General features: G+C 36.7%; 1 protein-coding gene across 2 annotated transcripts in view; it reads right to left on the reverse strand.

Moving 5' to 3' along the window:
* Nucleotides 1–26,968, reverse strand: part of LOC128527775 (voltage-dependent calcium channel subunit alpha-2/delta-1) — a 132,601-nt gene that overhangs the window by 59,376 nt on the left and 46,257 nt on the right. For both annotated transcript variants that reach the window (XM_053500348.1, XM_053500349.1), the window contains exons 4-7: nucleotides 13,025–13,084; nucleotides 9,896–9,931; nucleotides 8,515–8,647; nucleotides 675–806 (exon numbers count right to left, since the gene is read on the reverse strand). In XM_053500348.1, the coding sequence (XP_053356323.1) occupies nucleotides 675–806; nucleotides 8,515–8,647; nucleotides 9,896–9,931; nucleotides 13,025–13,084 (361 nt within the window). The remainder of the gene's footprint in view (nucleotides 1–674; nucleotides 807–8,514; nucleotides 8,648–9,895; nucleotides 9,932–13,024; nucleotides 13,085–26,968) is intronic.

Below are 26,968 nucleotides of genomic sequence, written 5' to 3' on the forward strand. Positions count from 1 at the left end.
AATCTACAAGAAAATTGGGAAGATTTATGGTCCATGTGTTCAGAACGAGGTAACAAAGACTATTGAACATGGAACATGGCTATGAGAGTAAACACTCCCTTTATTTCTCTATATAATCCCCGGCTACACTAATGCACTAATGCTTGGATACCATCTATGTAAAAGGATTTCTCAGTACACCGGAGCCATGAGCGGACTGCCTGGTTCACTCCTGAAACGCTGGCCTTTCAGGGGTGTGGCAATAACTCACAGTCAGGTTCCTGTTATCTGTGGATTTTCAAGGATCAGGCATTTGAACCATTTAAATATTTTACTGCAACTAAGAGTCTCATCACCTTAATCTGCTTAAATGTCAATCGGTTTTAAACCTTCATTTGTGGAAGATTTCATCACAAGTCTCGGTATGTCTTGAACACCGCTTGTACACTAATGGTCATGCATGCTTCCTTCACACATGTGATGTTTGCTGCACGCATTCTGTTTATTCTAGGCAACACATACCAAACCACCTGTTAAGACTATTTATTAAATGTTCAATAAAACCTTTTTTCCAAATTTTTGCCATGATGAGGTTATTGTGTAATTAAGATGCCATTATTATGAGCAGTTAAACACACACATACACAAACACACACACACACACACACACACACACACACACACACAGAGCATACCAGGGTAATAGCGAGCCAGTCCTGTAGCGCTGCCAAACACTTGCCAGAGTAAAGTTGGGTCTTCCTCCTTGTTCTTCTTAAACACATCCTCCAGGGCTTCAGTCCAGTTCAGTTCATTTAACACGATGGTGGCTGGACACAAACACATACACAAGGTTTTACATTTCTAGCATCCATAAGAACAGAATTTAAACCTACAGATAAAAATACAGTACTTCTGCTTTCTGTCCTGTGTTGGAAAAAAGATTGGATTGACCTTTAACTGGTGTAATGTGCTGACACTGTCTTCTTCCAAAAATGCTAAACAAAGATTTCCTCCCATATCAACGAGTACACACACTCTTACATACAGTCTGTTTTTTGTGTAATGTTCACAATACTAGGGTGTTTTATTTTTTATCAAAAATAAAATATAAATTAACGTTACGTCCTGGCCACACAAATTTTGATGAGATAATAAGATAATATTGAAACAAAATGAAACAAAAAAGTTATTACTGTACATAGTGAAATTTAAATTGACTAATTCAATAAAAATACTCATTAATTCGGCATGAAATTCATTTTAAAAAGGATGCAGAAAAAAAACAACAACATAATGGTAATCAAAAGGTGGGGTACATCCGGCATAGGGTGCCAAACCATCTCACGGCACAAACACACACATTTACACATCTAATTACACACAATTACATAAAGCCAATTTTAAAACACCAATCAACCTACTGTTTTTCTTTGGACTGTTGAAGAAAACCCACCAAGCACATGGAGAATATCCAAACTCCATGCACACAGGGTCCAAGATGTCCTTCGAACCCCAACCATGGAAACGTGGGGAGACCTTGCTAACCCCTAAGCCACCATGCCACATAAAATATCAACATGAAAATGTAAATAGTATTTACAGAATTTTGTTTTGATCATTGTGGGGCTAACGAACACTTTCTTAAAAGATAGCAGAGGAAAAACCTGCCTTGAATGTGCAACTGATTCGACTTTTACTGCTCTGGATGCTTCATTATTCAACACAAGAAGCAACTGTTTCATACCTTTTTTTTTTTTTTTTTGCTAAAATGGCCTCCAAAGTCTCCAGAAAGACTGTTTATCTCAGAATGACTCAGTGAATGAGTGAAAGAGGGACAAAGATAGAGAGGTGTAAGTTACACTGGAGTGTGAGTGTGTGTGAGTGTGAACAGGATAATTCCGCATTATTCGCACATTATCTGGTGGCGCAAACGCGCTGATTGACTTTATTGAATCACCAGCGCGGGAACCATGGAAACCTATAATCATCTTATCAAATCTCTCATCTCTCTGAAAAGGCCATGCTCTGACAGGCCTGCTGGAAGTGCTGCTAAAGAATATACTCATTGGAGAAGGAAAATGGCCCATGTGTCAACATTAAATCTAATGAACCATACAAAATTCAGTGTTGCAGTCGCAATAACAATTTATTTTCATTGACTGGCCGAGGATGTGAAGGATATGAGCGGGCTTCGCTGTGATCTATGCATCTTCCTGGCTTTTAAGCACCAGGGAAACTTGATCATAGAGCAAATATGTTGGATAAATCAGCTCAGAAATGAGGTTGTGTGGCATATATGGTGTGTACTTGAAATGAAAAGTGTGTTTAACTTTCATCTGCACAAACACAACAATCATCAACATTGGAACACGGACAGAATCTCAAAGAGATTCCACCAAAATTACCAACAGTTAAATTGCAGTATAATGCAAAAGGAAGGTTTTTTATTGTACGCTGTCACCACTCTAAACTCATTTTATACCCATTAAACTTCCTTTCCCTTATTGCTCTTTGCCCTCCTAGAGGAAACCATTTCCTGTGGCTGCTTCATTCAGTGTTGTCTCTCTTAATGACGGGAGGATTTTGCTGCTTCTTTAGACCGCGGCACTGCTAGCCCACACACTCCTTCTGTCCCCTAAACGATGTGCCACTTTATCCTAGAAAATCCAATTTTCTCCCCTGCGGGAGCCGTAGGCCCAAGCTATTTCACTATGCGTGGGTGTGTGTGTAACAGGGGTCGATGTATGCACTCCGCATCGGATGGTTGTAGATTAGAATCACTATCCTCTCAGGCTCTGACTGACATCTGGGAACATCCATTAAAACCCATGTGACTAGTAAACACACACACGCACGCACACTTTTTTTTAAAGACAATTAACTTAACCCTCATACTTGAATGTTTGCCACATCGCCTCCCATTTCCTCTCTGAAAAACCAAAGCAAGATACACGCCTCACTCATGCTGCACACACCTCTTCCTGACCCAAGACCAGACCGCTGCCAACACTGGCACAGTTGCACCTCGCACGCCTACACGTTTGCTTTCTCACACTTCATATTCTTTATATAACTTGTTGAGTCTATTTCATTTGCGGGCCTGGCAGTGTTATTATTTGTGCATTCGTCTATGTGTGAGCCGGGGAGGTGGAATCGCATATGCTCTGGGACAAATGAGGCAGCAGACAACCATGTCAGTAAATAATTAGACTTAGCTGATGATTAATGGTTTACAATAGTTCATGCAATAGTTCTAAGCATTGCATACATGCTGAAAATAAAGTCGTAAAGCATTAAAATGGGATTTAAAAAAGAAATCTATGACTGTATTGTCCCTTTGCTCTTTCCATTCCTCCATTAGAGCTCTCAGATGAAAATAGATAGTTCTTTAATGACCTTAATTCCAGTATTTTATGGCAATTTATTTATTTAGAATTGAGTGGTTTTGGCCTCTAAAAGCAACTTTATAGAATCACCCTAGTTATGTTGTGCATTATCTACTTAACCCAAGAAATGTAATGTAACTCAACTTGATAATTTCCTAAGCTTAAATTTTATATCTATTTTTCTTTCCTAATTTAATTAGGTTGCTTTATTTGCTTAAATAGTTCTATTTTGTTTTGCTAAAATAAATACTAAGCATTAAAGTGGCTTAGTGGTTAGCATCGTCACCTCCCTCTGGAGTCTGGAGTTTACATGTTTTACAGACTCCTACAGCTCTTACAACTAATGGTCTTGGTTGATTGGCATTTCCAGATTCTTGTGTGCTTGTGCCTTGTGAGGAGTTGGTACATCATTCAATGTGTATCCTGCCTTGTGCCCTAAGGTCCCTTAAATAGGCTCGAGGCCCCATGCAACCCTTATAATGCATTATAGATAATGCATTGAGAAAAGACAAATACTATAGGTGTCTATAAGATCTATGTGCAAGTCACAATGATGTGGGTGATTGAGACTCTAAAACTGGCAAAGAACCTCATTTTTTTGCAAGTGAAATGTCTTGCATAATAAAGTGAACCGAAAATTGTTCATATTGGTCTGACACCGGATCAGTATTAAAACACATTCATCCTATGTGGGATAGTAATTAGCATTCGCAGAACTGCCATTTATACATTTTATTGATTTATTTATTTTAGGTGCCTTTATTTAAAAAATTATAGTGTTTTTTTTAGGGTGTGAATGGCTGCATGGTGGCTTAGTGGTTAACACTGTCACTTTGCACCTCAGCATTGGGGTTTGAATCTCGCCTCAAGTCTATGTACTCTACATGGAGTTTGCATGTTCTCCCCATGCTTGATGGGTTTCCTCCTGGTACACCGGTTTCCTCATGCGATTTAAGAGACATGCATATTAGGCCAATTGGCGTTCCCAAATTGCCTCGTAGCGTGGGAATGACAATCTGGCATCAAACTGGCAACCAGTCGTACTGTAAGTAGCTGCCACAGGAATGACGAATATATACCCAAGGAGTATCTGTTGCCGTTACCAAAAATGCGGAAAAAAAAAGAAAAAAAGAATGGACATTAATTTTTACATGCTGTATATTCCTGAGTATTGTTGAAAACATTAAAACATGTCATTTTAAAACATGGTCGGTTTAGAATGAATTCATTAAAATATGACCACATACTGTCTAAACATGATGGCTAAAGCATGCCTTGCGGCATTTCCTAATTTCTGACGTGTTGATAATGCTTTTCAGTTTTTATGATCATATGTGCAACTACTGCTGCCTGCTGCGATGTCATCAAAAGGCTGCTCTTCTGCTCGCACAGCGGAGCCAGAAGCGCTTGGACATGAGTTTGTGTATACTCTATTTGGATTTTTTCCATTCGTCACTTTTACCTCAACCTAACAGATTCATAAATCTAACAGACACTAAAGTTAGAACCGAACAAACAGATGAACAGGGACAAACAAGATAAGATAAATGACTTGGTAATGAAATATAAACAAGAAGCTCATGACTCACAAATCTAAAGCAGACTAAATAAGGAATAAAACATGACTAGTGCAGCTGCATCGCATCACCGTCATACTGTAGATTCCTTCCCCATAAGAACGCATGCTCAAGTGTTTTTTTTTTTCTCACTCTCTTATACCACAGCAATGTGTCAATAATCTAGTTTTTAAATTCTAAATATAAATGAATAGAACACAGACACAGAAGTTTCTTCTTCATTTGTAATGATATGTGTAATGTTATGAAACATCAATAACACATGTTAGTTATTATCACCAGACGCTATGTTACAGGACATACACACACTCATTTCTTCAGCAGCTTCTTTTTCTCTCCCTTTCTCTTAAGTTAGTAAGAAAAACAAATCTTTCTCCAAACTCTCCATCTCTCCAAACTCATCTGCCATGAACATATGGTGGAAAATGTACTGTTTGCTACAAAACACTGACAATAAAGTGTCCTGCTGTAAATTTAAGTGAACATATTCTTACAGAAACCTTCAACACGACAATGTTTAATTTTTTTCCCCATTATTTTCTGTTTATTAATATTAATATTGATAATTGTGCAGATGTTCACTACCTTGTTCTGGTGAATTTGCATTGAATTTTAAACTGTTTAAAAGTTTCTGACCAATCAGAGTTGAGAAGGTTACATTAATAAAATTACTGTATCAAAAGCACTGATTTAAAATTCATAAACTTTAAACTGTGATGACTGGCTCTACTTTCCTGCCTTTATGTCACACTGACTTTAAAAAGTCCCAGAATCTTTGTTAAACATCAGATTTAATTTAGAGGCTTAGTCCAATATACTCTGTAAAAATCGAATGGTTTACACCAGCACTGCCTTTTAATTAAGCACTAAAAATTAACTAATGTCTAATAAGGTCAAGTAATTATCTGAAGTCATGTCTCCCATAGGTCTTTGGGTATGTGTGTGAGAGAGTGCATTGACATTTGCAGGTGCAGGGCAAGGTCAGCATGGAAGAGGTGCCTTTTGCTGCAGCGCCAGACGCTATCCCAGCAGGCAAAGTGAGCTGAAATAGTGCCTTCATGGTCTGGCCAACGTAATAGCTTTGGCTCAACCTAATCGCATATCCCATGAACTCAGAAACACCACAAACACATCCAAAAATCTAAATGCACACAGACAGATACAACTTAGAAAGGCAAACATAGCTGGCTCATTTAAACTACAGACACAATTTCCAAATTGAAAACTGTTTATACACGTCTCCGCGTAGATGATTGTTTAACATGTTATGGAAACACAGAAGATCTCGGCTGTTCTTATAATACTGTGCTGAAAAAGAAAAGTGCTGGGAATGATATAATAATAGGTCTCATCTAAAGCAAATTCTTACAAAGTATAACACGTTTAAAGATAGTACTGTATGTGCTACTTTATTTACTGCTGATGCTGTGAGAAGCCAGGTTGATTTGACAAGACTTGCTGAACATAAAGGAATTTGGAGTTAATGAGACACCCTCAAAGTTCCCAAGTAGGAGTACTGAGTTTGGGGGGAAGGGGGGTGTGGCAGGCTAGCAGGAGACATAAATTTGTATGATATTTTCACTGTAAGACTTAAAAGAATAAATCTGAGCTGTTTACAGTGCTCGAGTTCCATAATATAAACACCAGGTTTTATATAACGATAAGGCATTACATCTTCTCCACTGACCTTTCATGCACCTTTGCATAAGACTCAACACAGTTCACGTCAGTGTCACAATTCAAACAATCACCTTATTGACATGCATTGGCTAGCTTGATGCAGACCTCGCAGGATTTAGTGAAGGCGAGGCACAAACCACTGTTTTCAAGAATTCCAGCAGTTTCTGTTGCCGGGATTTAAAACTTTTTCACACTCCAGCAAACATACTCAACTTCCAGGGCAGGTCATGGTCAACTCGCAAAATACCAGTGATCCTGAACCCTTCTACTTTCCAGACCTGCCTGGTCCATCCTGATCTCCTTCTTTTTGCTGGAGACAGCCACATGCAGGACTCTGCTTACAGATACATGTGACTGCTGAGGACTGTTTCAATTAGAAACCATGGAGATCGCTTTAAAATGTACGTTATACAAGTAAGTTTGATATGAAGGCTTATTACTGCAAAAATGTTTTTTTTTTTAAATATATATATATTTTTTTCTCATCCATATCTCCTATAGTGAACCGCTCTTAACTTGAGCAAAGTAAACCTCATGAATTTCCTGTTATACAAGTTGCACATTTGGCCACGTACAGTAGCACACTTTTACAAAATGGATTTATTCATGGTTGCGCAATCTGGTATCATCCAAACAGGAATGTGTTTCCTTTTCATTCTGCTCTCAGTGAAGGTTTCTTTGTCATGTTACCTCAGGATTTTTTTTTCTTGCGCATATTGCTGCTTTCCGACAATGTCCGCTACTGAAAACCTCATACAAATGAAATCACATTCACTTGAAGTATGAAAAACATTCTTAATTATCATAGTTATCTTAGAAAGAAAGTCATGATTTATCTCAGTTTGATTTTATAAAATTACTGAAAAAATATTTAATGTGAAAACATGGCAGGTTGAAAGATTGCTATTTACTCGAAATACTTGATAAACATTAAAGCAATACAAAACATGAGGAAGTTCCCAGCATTACAGTATGGATGTGCCATTTGGATGTGGCATCATATCAGTAAAAAAAAAAACTCAGATCTTTAATGAGTGCTTTATCAGTGGGTTCAATCATAACGTTTACTGTAATATCTTCAGCTAACAACAAGAAAATCCTCAATATTCATATAATCATTTACATCTTGAAAATATTTAAGATTTTATCAGGATTATTGATATGCCATTAAACAGACAAACTTTTATGAGAGAGAACAGGTTTTCGACAAACTGTGTACAATCTGTATAGTACTAAAAACCGTGTCGATTAGTAAAAGTTTGTCATTTTTTTAATAAACCATTTTTAATAGACTGGTGTTGTAGATGTGACATGTTCATGTGTTCATTCTGAATCTATCTAATATTTAAAACAGACTTAAATCATGAATTTAATGATCAAACATTTACAATTTGAAGTGTGAAAAACATTAACTATAAAATTCCTTTCCTATTTTTCTTTGCAATTTTCATAATTTTGTACCTCTTTGTGGTTTTGATGCTCAGCACAGGCCTTTACTATATCTAAAGTAAATTAAGTCAGTATAAGCATTTATAGCATTTTAGTGTATTTGTATGGTTTGACAGGAACCATATGTATTATGCCGACTTTTTTCCATAGCAAGGTCGACCTTTGCATGCAATTGCCATTAGCTTTTTGGGGAAAAAAAACTTTTAGTAAGAAATACCACCATAAAAGGTATTTATTTTTTATTTGATTTCTTTAGCCTATAATCCAAACATACAAAACAGCATAAGAGCTCTGGACTGTCTTATAAGCTGATATCTGTAAAAAAAAAATATGTCAGCATCATTTATTTTCAAAAAATTTTAAATCCTTTTTTTTTTGTGTGTGTGTCAGACCTTTTTATGGTGCATAGCATTTGTGAAAGATTTAAACATTTTAGTACTCACAGCCATCGTATATGTCTGTAGGGATGTGCACAGCTGTGTGGTTGTACGAGATGAGACGGTTTTTAAAAGCTGGTTCTTCTTTAAATTTCGGTCGGATCCGGTTTTTCCTTCCTTCGGTTTCGTTGACTTCAAGCTGGAAGGTGAGATATTTCAGTGAAATCATGGCATATTATGAGGATGTCAAAAACTGACATCAGCACCAATAAATCATACAGATAACACATGGCATTGTGGTGAAGGGGGAAAAAAATCATATGACACTAATAAGCTGGTCTGTGCCAGGGAATCTGCTGGACACTCATTAACTACTCAGAATAGCACTAACACCCTCTAAGTAGACAGTCCACCTGTGCATCGTTCAAGCACTTTTTATTGCGTCTAATTCTGCGTCAGCTCTCCACATGTAGCTTCTTAGTCACAATGCTAATTGGCAGGTGTGATATACGACATCTCAAGAGGTTGTATTGTCTAGACTGATGGTCAGAGTGAAAGATATGATGTAGGATTTATAATTAAACTTTTACATTTATCCATCTCAAGGGAAGTATGTAGAGGGAGCTAAAATGCAGCATGTGATAATGACGTGGCAAAGAAGAGAATGATGTACAGTAAATACAAATATATGTTTGTTTAAGAGTTTGTAGAAATAGTTAAAAATAAGATGATCAGCTTTAATGTAATCACTGATATTATAGTTTTGTCTTAAAACCACTCCAAGGTGTTAAAATCCACTTATACCACTTCAACACCGTTATTCCAGAAGAAAAAAATATTAAGTAACACTAAAAAAATGATGCAGTTTAGCTTTTCTAATTAATATCTATCGGTGCAGGTTTTTAATTGTTTACATAGAGCATGCAGCTTATGGGTAGCCTTTAAGTAGATTATTAAATCCGGTTCATAACATCGCTTTTACTCAACATTTTTATTTCACTTATGGTGCATGCAAGTACTGCAAAAGTTTCAATACATTCCGCCCAGAGGGTCAGTGATTTGAGACGTAACCACAGTTGCTCAGTACAAGTCAAAACTTCTGGTTTGTAATCCGGCACATAACGGCTCATAACTTCACCACTACTCAAGGTTTGACTCCAGGCAAATACCAAAGTACTGCCAAATCTCATAAAATTCTGTTTAGCCAGTTTAGCATGATGCTGTGACAAAATCTGGCCATAAAGCCATACAGACAGCCATAAAGCCAGACATACAGACATACAAACAGAAAGACAAACATACAGACAGAAACTTATCTAAGATAGGTTTCAGTCCACCATTGTATGTCCAATGTTTTTATTTATTTGTATAGATATGAATGCTCGCAACGAATGTTAAGTGAAACTTGTGTTGCATGCAATACCTTGAAAAACTAATAAGTACTTACGTTGTCCTTAGCGTTATAATAGACTATGTCATTCTCCTGCATGGGAAAGAAACACACAAGCGCTTAATAAGCAATTTAACTACATATTAACACTCTAACACACAACGTTAAATAATCCATGACCTATAGAGAACATTATCTCTCTATCAAATTATACTACTGTAAGTAATGGGCATGATTCTGATGACTACAGATTGCCTTTTTTGATGACTTTTTTGGATGAAGAAATATCTCCAAGGGCAAACTTTTATTTATATATCGCTTTATTTTACCTTAGAAAATGAACGTTATGGGATTGAACAGGAGGTAGGGTTGCCAGATTAAACTCACTCACTCTCTATGCCGCATATCCTGTACAGGGTCACGGGAGGCCTGGAGCGCATCCCAGGGCACTTGGGGAAACATAATACACCCTGCTGGACGTGGTGCCAATCCTTCACATGGCACAAGTACACACACTCACCATGGGCACTTTGGAAATGCCAGTTAGCATACCCTGCATGTCTTTGTACCATGGGAGAAAATTAAAGCACTCAAAGAAAAGCCATAAAGTACGGGGAGCGTCAAGGACTTGGAGTTTGCAAGTGCAAGGCCACAGCGCTCACCACTATGGGACAGATTACATTCAAGGGAATTTTGGACAAGCCAAGCATGTATTTAAAGAGAGGGTGTGAATTGGGGTATAGATGATCTGTAATCACTTCATACGTCACCCCCTCCCTTGAATTATATTTAATTTACATAATATGCTTAACATTAGACATTTATTTTTTATTGATAAATTAAACTAAAAATTTATAAATATGTCAGTTTTCCCAGGGCATCAAGATGTTTAGAACCAACTTTGGCTGCGTTTACAGCTGCAAGTTGTCTGGAATATAACTCTATCTGCTTTGCACATACGGATTCTGATTTTCTCTGTCCATTTTTCTTGGCAAAATTGCACAAGGTTTTGTCAGATTAGATGAACTGCCTGCTAATGCAAGTGCTGTGGGTAAATAGTTATGCAAAGCAGGGTATGGTACTGTACTGTAGGTGTCTGCATATTTTGAGACCACTTTTTCCTTACCAAGTCACTACATAGCCCTATTCAATTTATTGTGACATGGGATTTGATACTTGTCTTAGAGCTTGTCGCACAAAAATCAAACCTTATATTTATTCAGGCATTTTGTAACACAAATACAACCCAATAGTTGTATAGTATAGGCCAAAACAACAACAAAAAAACTTTATCAGTTGCAACCTTGCAAATTGAAAAAATCTGAGCATAAAAATTATAAAGATTTGACTTTGGGCAATGGAAAAAAAGTCCTTAGGTACATGAATTACGTTTAGAATCTAGCCAGCCAGGCTAGAAATGCCTCCTCCTTTAACCTGACGGCATCCCTCACCTCTGGTGACCACCAGCAAGTCCTCAGATTACCTTTGTGAAAGGCACCAACGAGCTTTTGACCACAGCTACTGTATGTGCAGATGCTTATACAGTACAATGGAGGTCTTGAAGAGGATCCATTCAGATTCCATGTTTCCAAATTTTGCCTACTTGTTTGAGTCTGGCAGATTTCTCTAGCTGTCTCCTGGCCATTTGATCCAACTCACCATCAGATAAGTTAAGCCTTTATTCGTCACATTACTGTTCAGTGAAATTCTTGCTTCTCATATCTCAGCTTGGGGGCTGGGGTCAGGGCACAGTGTCAGCCATGATATAGACAAGTGCCTTTCTCAAGAGCACACAATGGTAGCTTAATTGCAGTGGTGGGCCCCAATGACCCTTCCAGAATAACATTTTGGCCTGAGTCCCCCAGCCACTAGGTGTTTTAACCTGTAGCTCTGATGCTTACTATCTCTGTGTGTAAACCACAAAAGTAACATCCAGTTACAGTTGAATAAGACACAGTATATAGAAAGACTAAACAACGACATTACCACCCAGATACCAGTCTACAGAGTTTAAAACCTGGTGCAAATTCCATGCATAAAACATGGCTTATGCACATAATAGTCTTACAAAGCCTAATTTTCTTGTCAGAATCTTGTCAAAAAGACGTAGAACTTAGTTATAATGCCTAAGGACATTCAAGGCCTCAATGGAAGTGCTTATAAAGCAGTAAGCAACATCAAAAGAAGCTAGTTTTATATCTTATGGTGCTGCTCTGATGTTTGGCCATGATCACCAGGGAGACGAGCAACATCACAGCTAAATTAAGGCATCAATTGTTCATGCACACGGACGAGCACTTATGCATTGAGATGAAGAAAAATACCAGACGTTGTAGAGAACATTATAAAAGATAAACTGTCACATTTCAGGGGTCCTGTGAGAAAAGAAGGAAGTCTCCTGCAGAATCTCATTGAGACTGCTGCAAATGGAAACAAGTGCTGTGTTTGCTTTTGAGGATGCTGTGGCTGACATGATGCAAAATCCTAAATTAGTTTTATTTGTTTCTTAGCTGCCCATGATGGAGAAAATAAAATAACCAAAGGACAGCAAAGACAAAGTGAACTTTTTAATATGGTCTCCAATAATTAAAGTGCATTATGGATGAGATTGCTTGAGTCAGGCTGTCAGGCAAACCAGAGTAATAATACATCAAAGATCAAAAAATATTTGTGAATGTTTGTGCGTGTAAACAAATGGTGGCCTAATTGATTTGTGTATGAGTAAATGTTATCTATATTTACTTTGTTATCTATCTAACCTAAATACAAAACATGAAGCAGACTTGTTTGCTGCCATGTGGCCATAGACAACCTATGATTTTTTTTTTTAATAAAGCGCTAAAATAGAAAAAAGCAAACAACTTAAATGTGTTATTTATTTATTTATGTCCAAAATCTGAAATTGCGGAGCTAAGAAACTCTAGCATTAAATTTTGTTTTGGAAGTTTACATCTTTATTATTATTACTATTATTATTATTATTATTATTATTATTATTAATATTATTATATGGTCTGTATACTTGCAAAGATATTATATTAAAACTTGTATCAAAATCAAAGGCCATTTAATATTAAACCAAAATATATATACATGTATTCATTACCATGGACAAGAAGGTGCAAAGAATAACGTGTGTTTATTTGGAGCCTTTTTATTAATAATGCAACATGATAAATTACTTACGTCAAACTCGTCCTTCCACTGATGCTCCATCTGAAAGTTTTCTGCAGCACGTGCCAAAGCCTAAAAAACATAAATCATACATTGCTTCAGTGGGATTAATTAAGAACAAGATTAGACTATTGAAGGCACAAACCGTTTTATCCTGCACTTGTTTTATCCTGTGTTTTCCAAAAATTGATGAAACGTAGTGAATGCAAACCAAGGACATACGTTAGATATATGCTGGTCTTATTAACAAAGATCAAAAGTTTAAGAAATTCTATGTGGTCTGTGCAAAACACTTGATCAACAATCTGAAAGGAAGGATTGTACAAGGATCAACGACTGCTGCAGTAAAAGTCTGTGCAGATAAAAAACTGCGAGAACATAAATGGTAGTTTCTGCCGATTGATGCACAACATACTTTACGTATGCTTTGGAAAGACAATAAACTGCATTTTCAATATTACAAGAGCTACAGTTGCTCACACAAAATAGAGTATGGATTAAATTAACCACATTTTCACAACTAAGCAGTCTATGCAACACAGCACGGACCCCTTTATAGATATCTGCCATCACTCTATTTATTTGTTCTGAGTCATTTAAATAAAATAATAAAGCTAAGAAGAAATGCACATTTATTTTTAAAATTCAAAGTTTCTTTGTCCTGTGAAGGACTGTCCAGGGTGTACCCCGCCCCATGCCCTAAGCCCTCTGGGATAGGCTACAGCCCAACGACCCCCAACCCCACCCCCCCACAGCAACCCTGAAAACAGGATAAAGTGCTATAGATGATGAGTAAGTGAGTTTTCTTTGTTCTTTTGTTCTTATCATTCATTCGTTCATTACATCAATGCTTTTAAAATTGATTAATGTTTCCACTAAGAAGGACACCATGCTTTTGTATGTTCACTTTCATCTAATGGAGTATTGATTTAACAGTTAACCATTTGGAAATCAAATAAATAAAGATGCATATTTTAATAATATAAAACATTGTATACATTTTTGACACAGTGGAGTATTCCAACAACAACTACAACAACAACAATATAAACTACTACCTACTACTATCTATTGCCCCAAGAAAATGTGTATTTAAATCCTCCTCATATTTTGTGATCATGTTATATCAGATTTTTTTTCTCCCATTTTTGTATTTAAGCCATCTCTATTTTAGGATGTCTTACAATTACTTGCCAGTAGGTGGTGATCTATGATGTTTTTGAGTATTATATATTAAACATGCTAGCATGACATTACTGTACATGCTTATACAAAATAATAAATTGTACATTAAATTGCTGTAGTAAGGTATACTGGTGCATGTATAAAAAAGTTCATTCACAGCATACGCAGTGTGTGTGAATCTAGAAATCAAGAAATTTTGGATAACATTTATAGACACATTTTTTATCATTATTTGTTAACATAACGTAGTATTTAATAAACTATATAGCAACAAAATAACTAAATAATTACCCAATGGTCCTGGGGTAGATAGTAAGAGGGATAAAAATGTCAATGAATAACTAATTATTCACGTTGTTTAATTTCTGTACTGTAACTGAAATGTGTACATATCTTTCTGGACAATAAGGAATGCATATTCTTTATGCATCTTTATGAAAGTTTTTACTTCAATATAGGCTTTTTCTCTTGTGCCCCTGAAGGAACCCTTTAAGGTTTGGCTGTTTCTAGGACATGCAACCGCATAAGACTGTGAGAACAGCGGTTTGTGAATGTACAGTACTCTTTTGCATGTATTTTCCAAACTTTTGTAATGCGTTCTTTCATGCTTGATAAGGCTACTGATGAAACCAGATGGGATGTCATTCCGTTTTCAGCAGTCATACAATGCATGTCTGGCAATTTCTCTTCATTCATGAAAGCACGTAATGCATAATAAGCTAGCAAAAGAAAAAAGAAAAAAAAAAACGAATTTAAAATTGCATTACGGGACACGGCTAAAGTTAGGATTGCTGGATATCTTGGGATGTAAGAGGTGAAGTAAAGACACAATTACATCTCGGTTTAACAATTTCCAACAGGTGAGAAGGTCAGCGGCTTGACAAGACTACACATTTCTCACAGAAAGAGAAAGAAACCTCGGTTTCGAAGAACAGGACTGGTACAGTTCAATTACAACATTTAGTTCTTAGTCATGTCGCACACATATATCCAGTCTGTCGCTTAACACACCCCTGGAGAAGAGAGTTGTGAAGATCTCATTTATTTATTTAATTATTTATTTAAAAAGTAGGGATAATTTTTTGTAATGATTATAAGTTGTGTATATACAGTATATATATAGTATCTTACACATATTAAACAGAAATTATGTTTGTCCAGTGTAGCTGACGTCCCTCCCCATGTAGGCAGTGTCATCATCACCTTTTATGTTATACTGTAAAGTAATAATACATCTGGCAAAACATTGGCGCAGCAGCGAGTTTATCTATTTGGTGATGGAAGCACACAGACATACACGCGTCACATTTGGCCCTTATCAAAGTAGCAACATTTTTAATATCTTGCAATGTTGGTGGCTGGTCATGGGTGGGATACATTAGGTAGCAAGTGAACCTTTTTCCAGAAGTTGATGTGTTGGAAGCAGGAGAAAATGGGCAAGCTGAAGAATTTGTGTAACTTTAACCAGGGCCAAATTGTGACGGCTCGACGACTGGGTTAGAGATGTTTGTGTTCTTGTGAGATGTTTCCGGTCTGCAGTGTTCAGGACATACCAAAAGTGATCCAAGGAAGGAAAACCAGTGAACATGTGTGGCCAAGGCTCACTGATGCACAATGAGGAGTGAAGGCTGGCCTGTGTAGCCCTATACAATAGAAGTGCTGGTTTAGCTAAAATTAAGGAAAATGTTAATGCTGGTTGTGAAAGAAATGTGTCAGAATACACAGTGTGTAACAAAATCTCTGCTCTTCTGGGAAGACATTTCACTAGATTTTAAGTGTAACTGTTTAAAATCGAGGGGATGAACTGCTTGAAGTGTCTGCCATGCCTCGATACGCTTACCAGCCGCCTCTGATACGCTTGTCGACTGGGAGGGAAACACACACACACATGATGGTGTCTGAATGTAGTCCCTAGTTTATTCACAAAAAAAGTGGTATATAAGCACTGATGCATTTCCTGAGTCTACTACATCGAAGATAGAAATCCGGGGAAACAAAGCGGTTAAAAAGTTTTGTCAAGGCATACAGTAGAGTAGGAAGAATTGCCATATAAGGAATGGAGAGGGAAAAGGGGTACCATGGAAAGAGGAGTCTGGGGAATTGATCCTCTGTTTAGGGGGAATGTAAGGAGACACTAACCTCAGGCATTATTGAGGTCATGCAACAATGCTGGGTGAGGAGGTTTAAGGGGATGCTGGCAATTTTCTAGTTCACCCCAGAGGTGTTCGGTGTGGTTTAAGCTCTGTGTAGGACTCTAAGTTTAAGATTAACCTTGTCAACTCATGTCTTCATGGACCTTGCTTTGTCCAAATTGACATTGTCACACTGGAACTATGCCTGTTGGTTCCAGTAAAGAGAAACTGTATGGTTATGGGTTACATAAAGGGTAACTTTACAACTGCTAATATGCTGTAAAGTTAAATGAAATGAAAACCGGTATGAAATTAAACAGACCGGTAAAAATTACATTAAATACTATTTGTTTTGCAGGACTTCACTGAAGATTACGTATCAGGGAGTGTATGCTGGTTCCAAAATTATTTATAATAACTACTATTTCTAAGCACTAACAATGTGCCAACCAGTGATTTCCAAAGCTAAAATTATTATTATTTTTTTTTTGTGTGTGTGTGTGTGTGTGTGTGTGTGTGTGTGTGTGTGTGTGTGTGTAATTGTTATTAATTAAAACATTGTGTAAACACAATTCTAAAGGTCATCAGTCTCTTTTCTGTTTCATTTGCACGGATATTTTTATACTACTTACACACACACACATAGACATTCACACAGCACACACACACACACACACACAAACACACTATGATGCTGAGGTTCTGGGCTGATATTCAACAGTCTCCTCACCTCCTCTGCACAGTCTGGGAGACTAAAAATACACAGTATCATATATACTCTCTCGCACACAAATACACACACACACAATTTGACATGCAGTAATAAGCAAACACACACAAACACACACACACACATGATTGAAACTCAATATAGAATGACTAAAATTCAATATAGTCCTCTGCACACACTTCTATACAACTTAATCCACCTCCAAAATTCTAAATACTCTCTCTCGCTCACACACATGCAGTCATCTGTTTATCCATTATAATAAGCACACTGCATGCTATTTTATAGTCCCTGTATATCAATGCATCAGTGCATATGTGCACACACGGATACACTTCTAAACCTACATAAAAAATATTTTAACATTATGACCATAAATAATATTTAAACACACACACACACACACACACACACCATATCATCTACTATACCAGGGAGACAGATGTAGATCCATGACACTTTACTATGACACCTTTTCTATAAATCATTACTGAGCATGCTGGGAGGATATTGGTGAACCAATCTATACGTTGCCTGGCCAATAGCGCCTTGTTGCCATAACAACACTGAAACCGTTGCTGATTAAAGTGTGTGGAGTAACGACCTATGTGGATTAGGATGGAAACCCAGGCTGAAATATGCCCTTTACTCATTAAACCCACAGTGAGAAATGTAAGCTGCGAAGAACACTCTGTAACGTTTTCTTTCAGGTGCAAATTTGTGCTAATGAAAATTCAACATGAACCTGTATGTAAAAAAAAAAAAAAAAAAGGAATGTTTTTTTGACGCCACAGAGCTTACCGTACATTTTAGGGATGGGGGAAAAATCTATTAAGTTATAAATGCCACGACACAGTGGCTTTGTTGTTAGCACTGTCGTGTTGCACCTCCAGGGTCTGGGTTCGATTCCCAGCCAGGTTCGATTCCTGCCTCTGTGTGCTTGCATGTTCTCCCATGCTTGGTGGGTTTCCTCCATCCCACAGGGCAGGGTACACCCTGGACGGACGTGCCAATCCATCGCAGGGCACACACATACAGTACACTCACTCACATTTTCATTTACACACAATAGGCTATCTGAAAAAGCCACTTAGCCTAATCCGCATGTCTTTGCACTGTTGGAGGAAACCAGAGTACCCGAAAACCCACCAAGCATTGGAAGAACATGCAAACTCCATGCACACAAACTCGAGGATGGGAAATTAAACCCAGACCCTGGACCGCCGGGCTAAATTTTATTAATCATTTAACTTTTTTTAATACTTATGGAATTAACACCTAGACATCATAATAATATTGTATCAGGAGGTGACTGGAGACTCCCATCTAGTACATTTAAGACCCTTAGCCCAGACGAAACCTTATTACATGTACTGAATTATATGGACCTTATTATACGTCAGGTAGGTTCAACCAAGTAATCTGATTGAGCATTCCTCAAGTGGTCATACTGAGCATAACCACATTGGGATTGTTATCTATACCTATCATTCCGCATCACATGTGTTCCGAGAATCATACTGAGAGCAACTACCTGAGAAAACCCTTTATTCAAAACCAGTCACTGGAGCACTTTTAGACAGAAAACTCATCTTACAATGTTGTCACCTTAAATCAAAGGCTGAATCCCAAATCCCTCTCTAACCCCTGATGAAGGGCACCACCTGGTTTGGACCAAGGGATTGCACACCATAGTGCACTAGCTTTTCATTAATCTCCATTTGGGATTCCAACCCAGAAAAAGCTGACATTCTAAATAAATAGAAATATAAATTGCATCTTATGAGTTTTTCAGGACTGTCCACCATCTCCATGGTTTAGCTACATCGTACCTGGACCACTTTATTCACTCACTCACTCATGGTCTGTACTGTGTTATTTTGATTTCAGGATCGCGGGAGCCTAAAGCCTATCCCAGGAGGCTTAGGGCACGAGGCAGGGTACACCCTGGACAGGGTTCCAATCAATCACAGGGCACACATACACACACTCACACTCATTCACACACTACGGGCAAATTGGCAATGCGAATCAAACATAGACCCTAAATGTGCAAGGCGACAGTGCTAACAGAACCACTTTAACTCCTGTTAATTACACTAACTGTCAGCAACTGTTGGTTTGCTAGTTCAGTCGTGTGATGACATGTTCTGGTGAAACAAAGTAACTTGTTGATTCATAATCTGTTGACAACAAATAGTATTTGTGGAACCAGTGTATAAAAACAAAATCACACTCAAGGACATGTTGTTGTACTAAATATCAGTCCAGCTCTAATTGAGCACTAGGGTTATGTCCCAAATTACAGCCATGCTAATAATCGGTATAACAGCACTCCCTCATCTGATATTGCATAACTACAGTATATCTACTAAATCAGTGTTTCCAAAATTGTGGGCCCAAAGAATACTGCAGATGGGCTGTGAGATATCATTTATAATAAATAAAAAATGATTTCTTTTTCATTTTTTTTATTTATATTAACATATATTTCTGGTTAAGTATTTACATTCAGAATGTAACCAGAACTAATAAAAAACAAAACCAATCAGATTTAAACTATGTGTTTTTTAATAAGGTTTGTACAATTTGTAAAATTAATCCAAAATCGCAATCCAAGGTTTCACTGTACATGTACTAAACAGAACAAGGCATACTTTTATACCTATCTACATTTGCAAACCAAGTAAATTAATAAAAGTAATGTGTTACCAGTCTGGAAATGTCAAACTCTATAAAAATCTTTTATAATTAAATCTCTATAAAATAAATTTCTTTGCATATATACAGTAGGTGGATAGATGGATAGATGGATGGATGGATGGATGGTTGGTTGGATGGTTCGTTGGTTCATTGGTTAGTTAGTTACTAAGTTAGTCCAAAAAAAACATAACAGAATAAATCTATTGTCTTCGGATGTCAACCCCCACAATAATATCACTACATATTCATACAAAGAGAACCAATTCATGTCCAAAACTCTTCAGCCTTGCAATCATGACTATCCATCAGCAAGCCTGGCATCTTCCGCCTAGCAATTCACTGATTACAGTAAGTGCAGTAAAGTAATTCAATAAGCAAATTGGAGTTTCATTAACATATTTACTCCAGTCTAATCCCCCAGTCTAGAGCCAGAGATAGCATATTAATAGACAGGGCTGAGCTGTAAAAAGACTCCATTTTACATAAGCATCTTATTAAGCATCCAAATCCACTTCTTCACAAGTTAACATGCTGTAAATATAAACAACAAATCAATTGTTTAAAGCTGATTGAAATGCAAACTAGTGTTTTTCTTTCCCCATGAATGAATCTTTAGCAGATCTACATATTTATTGATTCCTTCCCTCTTTCTCCATCTCTCTCTCTCTCGGTCTCTCACATAAGGTAAGAAGCTCAACCTTGTTAATCTTAATTTCAAATTCAAGCCAGGTATGATTTGTTTAAAGCAGGGATATTCAAGAACAGGCTAATAATACAAAGCCTTATATATATTCAAACCCCCCTTGAAATCCGAAGATGTATTACTGAGAAACACTCCAAGACTAAGAGTATAGCATGCATGAAGGAAGAGACCCACTCTGTGGTGCTGCTGGAATATCACCCACATCAATCCTTAATTATTCTAGTCATGGGCACTCGACAGCAGAATAAATGATCTTCTTAGGTCTAAGCTCACACAGACACATTCATTTTATTATAACACGCATTAACATGTTCATATGTTTCCAGCACACTTGGCTACCTGTTGGATGTTCTGAATCTGCTGACAGTCTAATTCATTAAGCCCAAGATCTAACACGATACCGCATGACCAATAACAAACCTCATCTTTTCCCGTCATCTCCTTCAGGGAGCAGCTTAATATTCAGTCTTGTCATCATTACATAGATGTAAGAGTATGACCTTAAAATGCAGTCGGTCCATTATTTAAAAAAAAGAAAGCCCAGGCAGCGATGTGACACACACTATAAACTAAGTAAAGCCTGAGGTATATGGTGTTCTAATGGGAAGCTTTGGTGGAGCATTGTCATTGAGTTACAGAAGTCAGTCATAAATCCTGTTTGCTTTTGCTTTTTGGTGCAGCATACCAGTTCATAAATGATTCAGATGAGTGTGTCTGTTCACAGATGGAGATATCCCCTGGACACATTCAGAACCATGCATAGACATAAGTCACAGCCTGAAGAACTGCATCTCTAGAGCTGGTGACTTCAGTGCAAATGTGAAAATTTACACTGGGAAAATTATTCGTATTTAATAAAGATCAATGAAGTTCACGCCTCCAAAGATGCCACATATTTAATTAGATTTCAATAGACCATCAACTCCAAACACAAGCATTTACTTTTAAAAACACAAAATATAAATAATAGTAACGGAAAATATGGACTGATGTTTATTTATTTTACATTTTTTTGCCCATTAAATTAAATTAGTAAAAATTCAAGTTAAGCTGGTGATACTGCATATGGGGAAAAGAAGACAGGCATTAAAATAATAGTAGTTACGAGTAGTCCTAGCTGTAATTCTCATTCAATTTAACAATATAATTATATACTGTGTATAATATATATAAAAATTAAATCTCCTGGACAACTTAGACTGGTTGTCTTCATTAGTAGACACTTTATAGCATCGTTTAATGGGAGCAAAAGTCCAATACATTAATTAGTAGAAACACAAGAGGGTGTCAGACTGTTCAAATATAATGTTTATATTTTATACTTATGAGGTCCTACTTATCCCAAATAAATAGGAAAAATTTTAAACGCATGTAAAAGGGTTAGGGTTAGCCTAAGGGTTAGGCTAACCCTAAGTTCAAGTCTTAGGAAGATAAGGTACTTTTTTTTTTAAAGAAAAGTAAAATAGCACTTGATCTGGCTCAAACCTAGATTCTTAGATTTATAGAATCAACCATGTAGAGCTGTAGCTGGCTGAGCCACCACTCCCACAACGCACACTTAATGTATTCTCTTTCAAGGTACGTCAAGAACTCCGCTCTAGTTTTATCAAAACGTCCATTCAGAAGCTTTCTATAAAGAACCCTTAATATATAGTGATATATATATATATATATATATATATATATATATATATATATATATATATATATATATATATACACACACTATAGTGCACCCGGAAAGTATTCTCAGCACATCACAGCCTTAGTCTAAAATAGATTCAATTGATGTTTTTTTCATAATTCCACACAGAGCACCGCATAATGACAACATGAAAAAGGTTTACTTACTTTACTTTTTGCAAATTTATTTTAAAAAAATGTGTATATACTGTATATACTGTTTATATATATATATATATATATATATATATATATATATATATATATTTTTTTTTTTTTTTTTTTTTTAAATATATTTTTAAAACTGCTCATTCTGTAATTCATAATTTTATGAACAAAACATGGTATCTTGCAAAATTTCTAATTAAAGATGCCGTATCCTCAAATTTTCAGACATACATGCTGAAAAGATTTTGTTGCCTATTAAATGGACATTGCTGTACAGTACTACAACACTGTCTTATTTATGTATTTAATATGTACCCAAATATTATATCTAAGTCCATATGTGTGTGTGTGTGTGTGTGTGTGTGTGACCCTAAACCATGATTTTCTGCATTATATATTGTGGTTGCCTCAAATTGTCAAACTATAATGCTGGACCTAATACTTCTTTGTCCTGGAGCACAAGAACAATCTAATTACTGTCTGAATCACACATAAGACCTGCCACTGTTTAAGGTCAAGCTCATCACATGCATGGAACTAGCTGAACAGATCTTCTGAATATGGATGTAAGCAGTTTTGGGATTAGATTTCTATAAATACGTATATGGCTGTAGGTACATACATTAGGCTTAGGTCATACTCATACTTGTGAAGCAATACTTGTGAACTGTAATCCTTGCAAATTTAATCCATTACCTTTCTGACATTTATACCAACTTTGTGTGTTGGACCACAGATTCCAAATTCAATCCCAAAAAAGACAGAGGGGAAAGAAAATAAAAAACCTGCAGCAGGATTGATTAGTGGAGGAAGGTAAATGAATGCAGGGGAGATATGTTCAATTGACTTATTACAGAACTCATGATCGGTCAGGTAATGAATGCAATTTACTCCTAAAAAACAATAAGTGGAATCCAATTATTCATGGAAATTAAAAAGTAACGAGCAATCTATAAATTATCATATAAAAACCAAAAGTTATCAAGAACAAAATATACTTTGCAATATAATGGTGCAATAGCAAATGGTGACATTCAAATAACCCCCTGACCTGAGGTGTGCGGTAAATATGGAAATGAATGTTAGGTTGTGCCTTTTATATTTTTTCAGACAGAAAGCAGTTTTACTTTCAAAATTGGATTTCATTAATGTTTTCCTTTTTTTCCCTAAGGAGGTTAAAGGAGTGATCCAATTACCTACAAGGCATTATGCCTGACTCTATTATTTGTCTTGCATGATCATTGAAGTCAGCAGCCAACACTATGCACTGATTATGGGGGGAAAAGATGCCAAAATGATCCCAACAACTGTTTGTCAAGTAACATAAAATGAGAGGATTCGCACATTTAACTAAATGCACAGTTGTAATGAATGATATCAGTTAAATTGATATTGACCTTTGAAATTCTATAGTCCTGCTAGGATGTTATTGCATTAATGACACAGGAATTGCAGTGTCTTCTGTACAGCATCATCTTAATGATCAGTGAGTATACTGTACTGTACACAACAAATCGTATCCATAGTCAGGATATAACCTCAAGCTGTAGATTTTTAGGATTTCTTCAGTGGTTTCAAATCCAGGTTAAAGCAAACTTTTTAACTTATAGTTAAGTATTAGTAGTTCTTAAATATGTCATCATGTTAATCTACAGTACTTTATAGTAGTTATAGATGTATAGGCAGCTCAGTAGTGACTCACTAATGTCTTTATAATGAATATTTTGTTTTGTAAAGTATATATTTTTAGTGTAAAGCTATTAAATTTGTTCTAAATAAACCCTTTAGATTCTTTATTGAGAATAAACTCTTAAGATAGTGACAGCTGCATACAATTACGTATTACCGCTATCAGCAAGAACCCCAATGAACACATCTCTTTACATGTTTTTAAGTCAACCTCCCACTTTTTATTACACTCTTCAATCAAAAACATATGCACAAGGGGTAGAAGCTGACTTTCCCCATTGACACCTGTGAATGTTGCTTCTAATGCATGTTGCTTTTTGACTATTTTAGAAACTGCTGATCTCCCTTGGATTTTTACACTTAACACTCTCTAATATTTACACATAGTGCTGGATGGCGGTTGCAAAAGCTGGACAGGTGAAATGGAAAAGCATCTCCTGGTCTTTAACTGCCCTTCAGAGGGCACTCATAGCTCAGTGGTTAAGACTTCAGGCTTCTATCACTTAACTGCCACTGCTGGGCTCTAGAGCAAGGCCCTTAACCGTCAATTACACAGAAGGTTAAATGCATGTCACTCTTGATAAGTGTGCCTGCCATATGCTGTATAACAATAACATTGATTGTCTCATTACTGTGGTTTGTAACTACAAAAAGCGGTGAAAGGAAGGAAAACCGTTGAACTGAGGAAAAGGTAATGGGCATACAAGACTCTCACTGATGCATGTGGGGAACAAAGCACCACAAAGAAGATCTCCTGTAGCACAAACTGCTGAAAACAATAATGCATATGGGGTTGCATAGCTGCAGAGTGCCCAAATTAAACCCTGTAAATAGTTAAGGTGTAGGACTACTGATCAAAAGGTTTCAGGTTTAAACCCCAGCATCACCAAGTTGCAACTGATGGGCCCTTGTGCAAGGCCCTTAACCCTCAACTGCTCAGATGTGTGTGGAGATAAAAATGTAAGTAGCTCTGGATAAGGGCATCTGCCAAATGCCGTAAACATAAATGGCACACTGTAAAAGGAGTGAAGCTCTCTATTCCCTCTAGAAATAAAACTACTTGATAAAGTGTACTGCATAGAACACTTCTCCCTAAACAACAACAACTTTATGGACTGGTAAAAGTGTCTGATGGAACTTCATATTCTAATCTTAACTTCTCCTTATTGCAAGTCTCTTGCTTGCAATTTTTTGTTGTATGTAGTTTGTCTCTTGATAAGACCCGTACCTGTAGTCACTTGCACTGTGAAGCATGCACAGTCAAGATTTCTTTTTTTTTTTTTTTGTTTTAATGACAAATATAAGTAACCTTTTGTTTGCGGCAGATTAGAGATGCAAGCTACTGTTAGAAATGCACCCAACAATTGCTGGACTACACATCCAAGGAACCACCACTTTTCACATGATCTTAATTACATTTGCACCTGGGTAATCATTTTGTCTATTAACGCTTAGGTATCTTTAAATTGTGTCTTTAAATGTTAGCTCTTTGTTCTAGCTAATAGTTTTATAGTTATAGTTACACACTTCATGAGTCTTGTTTGGGTTGAAGTATTTACAGTATTTCGATAAGGTAATTAAAATGGGCTCTGGACCTGCATGTTTGCTTCTTAATCTTGACAGAAAGTGAGACCAAAATCCTGACGCAGAAGAGATCCAAAGGTCCCAGGAGAACAGGTCCAGGAGGACTGGAGGCGGACGAAGCAGCTACGGGACTACTGCAACCGGCTGGTGGTGTGACTTCCACAATTAAAAATTTGGAAAATAGTTGCTTATTGGTTACGAGTGGGAAACAAAAAATAATAATATAATTAAAAATATATATATTAGATTCAATAATATAATAGAACTCGTTCAACCATATCATTTAATGTATGATGAGCATCACAACTGAGCAAACCACTATTCAGTTGTTACTTGTCGTGCTGTCACTTCAGTGTTTGCTGCTGCCGGAGGGAGGGGGATAAGGTAGCGGGCTCATGGGGGCCATAAATGTTGTGTCAGCCAAAATGGTGAGGCCAAACACTGACAGTGGCTCTCCAGGGCTGCCCCGACCAGAGGTGGCCATCTGTAGTGCCTGTTATGATTTTAATGGGCCACATGCTAGAAAGTACATTGTGACAATAATTGCTGTGCTTTAAGCCTCCGGAGAGGTTAGCTGTGACATGTTCCAGCTCAGTGCTTATAAAAGAAGCTAACAGATGACTTCGATTGCTGACTTTACAGCATGGCTTGATGTCTAACAGTCACTTATGTGGTTACAAGTGCTTTGTGCTACAGTATGTTAGTGCAGCCGATCTTATACTTAGGCTCCTTTTTGTGTAACTGTTCTTGCTTATTTGGTAAGATTTTAATAATAACTTATGTTTATATATTGTTTATAGCTATGAACAAATAAAACATGTTTAGAATGTTATACAGGTAATATGCATCAAATAATGCAACCATCTACAGTAACAGCACATACTGTTAGATGGTTTTATATTATTAAGTATTGGTAATTTTATTGTTTGAACTGCTATTTCTGATAAGTCAGAAGCTGTAAATTAATTTTATATAACAACAGCTCTGATGTGTAATGCTGGCTGTAATGCAAATCACTGGTTAAAAAATAATGTGCCTGTTATAGTAACAGGTAATTTATAGGGTCTGGTATTGTTAAATATATACATAAGGATACATATTTTTTATATTTATAGTTGTTGGTATACAGTATGGGTTTGGGTTTGTTTGGTTAGGTTTATTTATTCATTTGGTTAGGTTTTTTTTTTCATTTTTAGAGGGTGTCTACAGTGTCAGCATTTTTATAGCTGTACCTTGACATCTTATGACAAGGAAAACAGATAGAGGGTTTTGTAGGTTCTACATTTTTGTCTTATTTGCAGGCTCTGTCTTGTTCTGTCTTAGGCTGTTAAGAGAATGACTGTGTATAGCTGTTGTTGTATACACGTACAGTATCTAAA

Source organism: Clarias gariepinus, chromosome 7, assembly GCF_024256425.1.
Source record: "Clarias gariepinus isolate MV-2021 ecotype Netherlands chromosome 7, CGAR_prim_01v2, whole genome shotgun sequence".
NCBI classification, from domain to species: Eukaryota; Metazoa; Chordata; class Actinopteri; order Siluriformes; family Clariidae; genus Clarias; species Clarias gariepinus.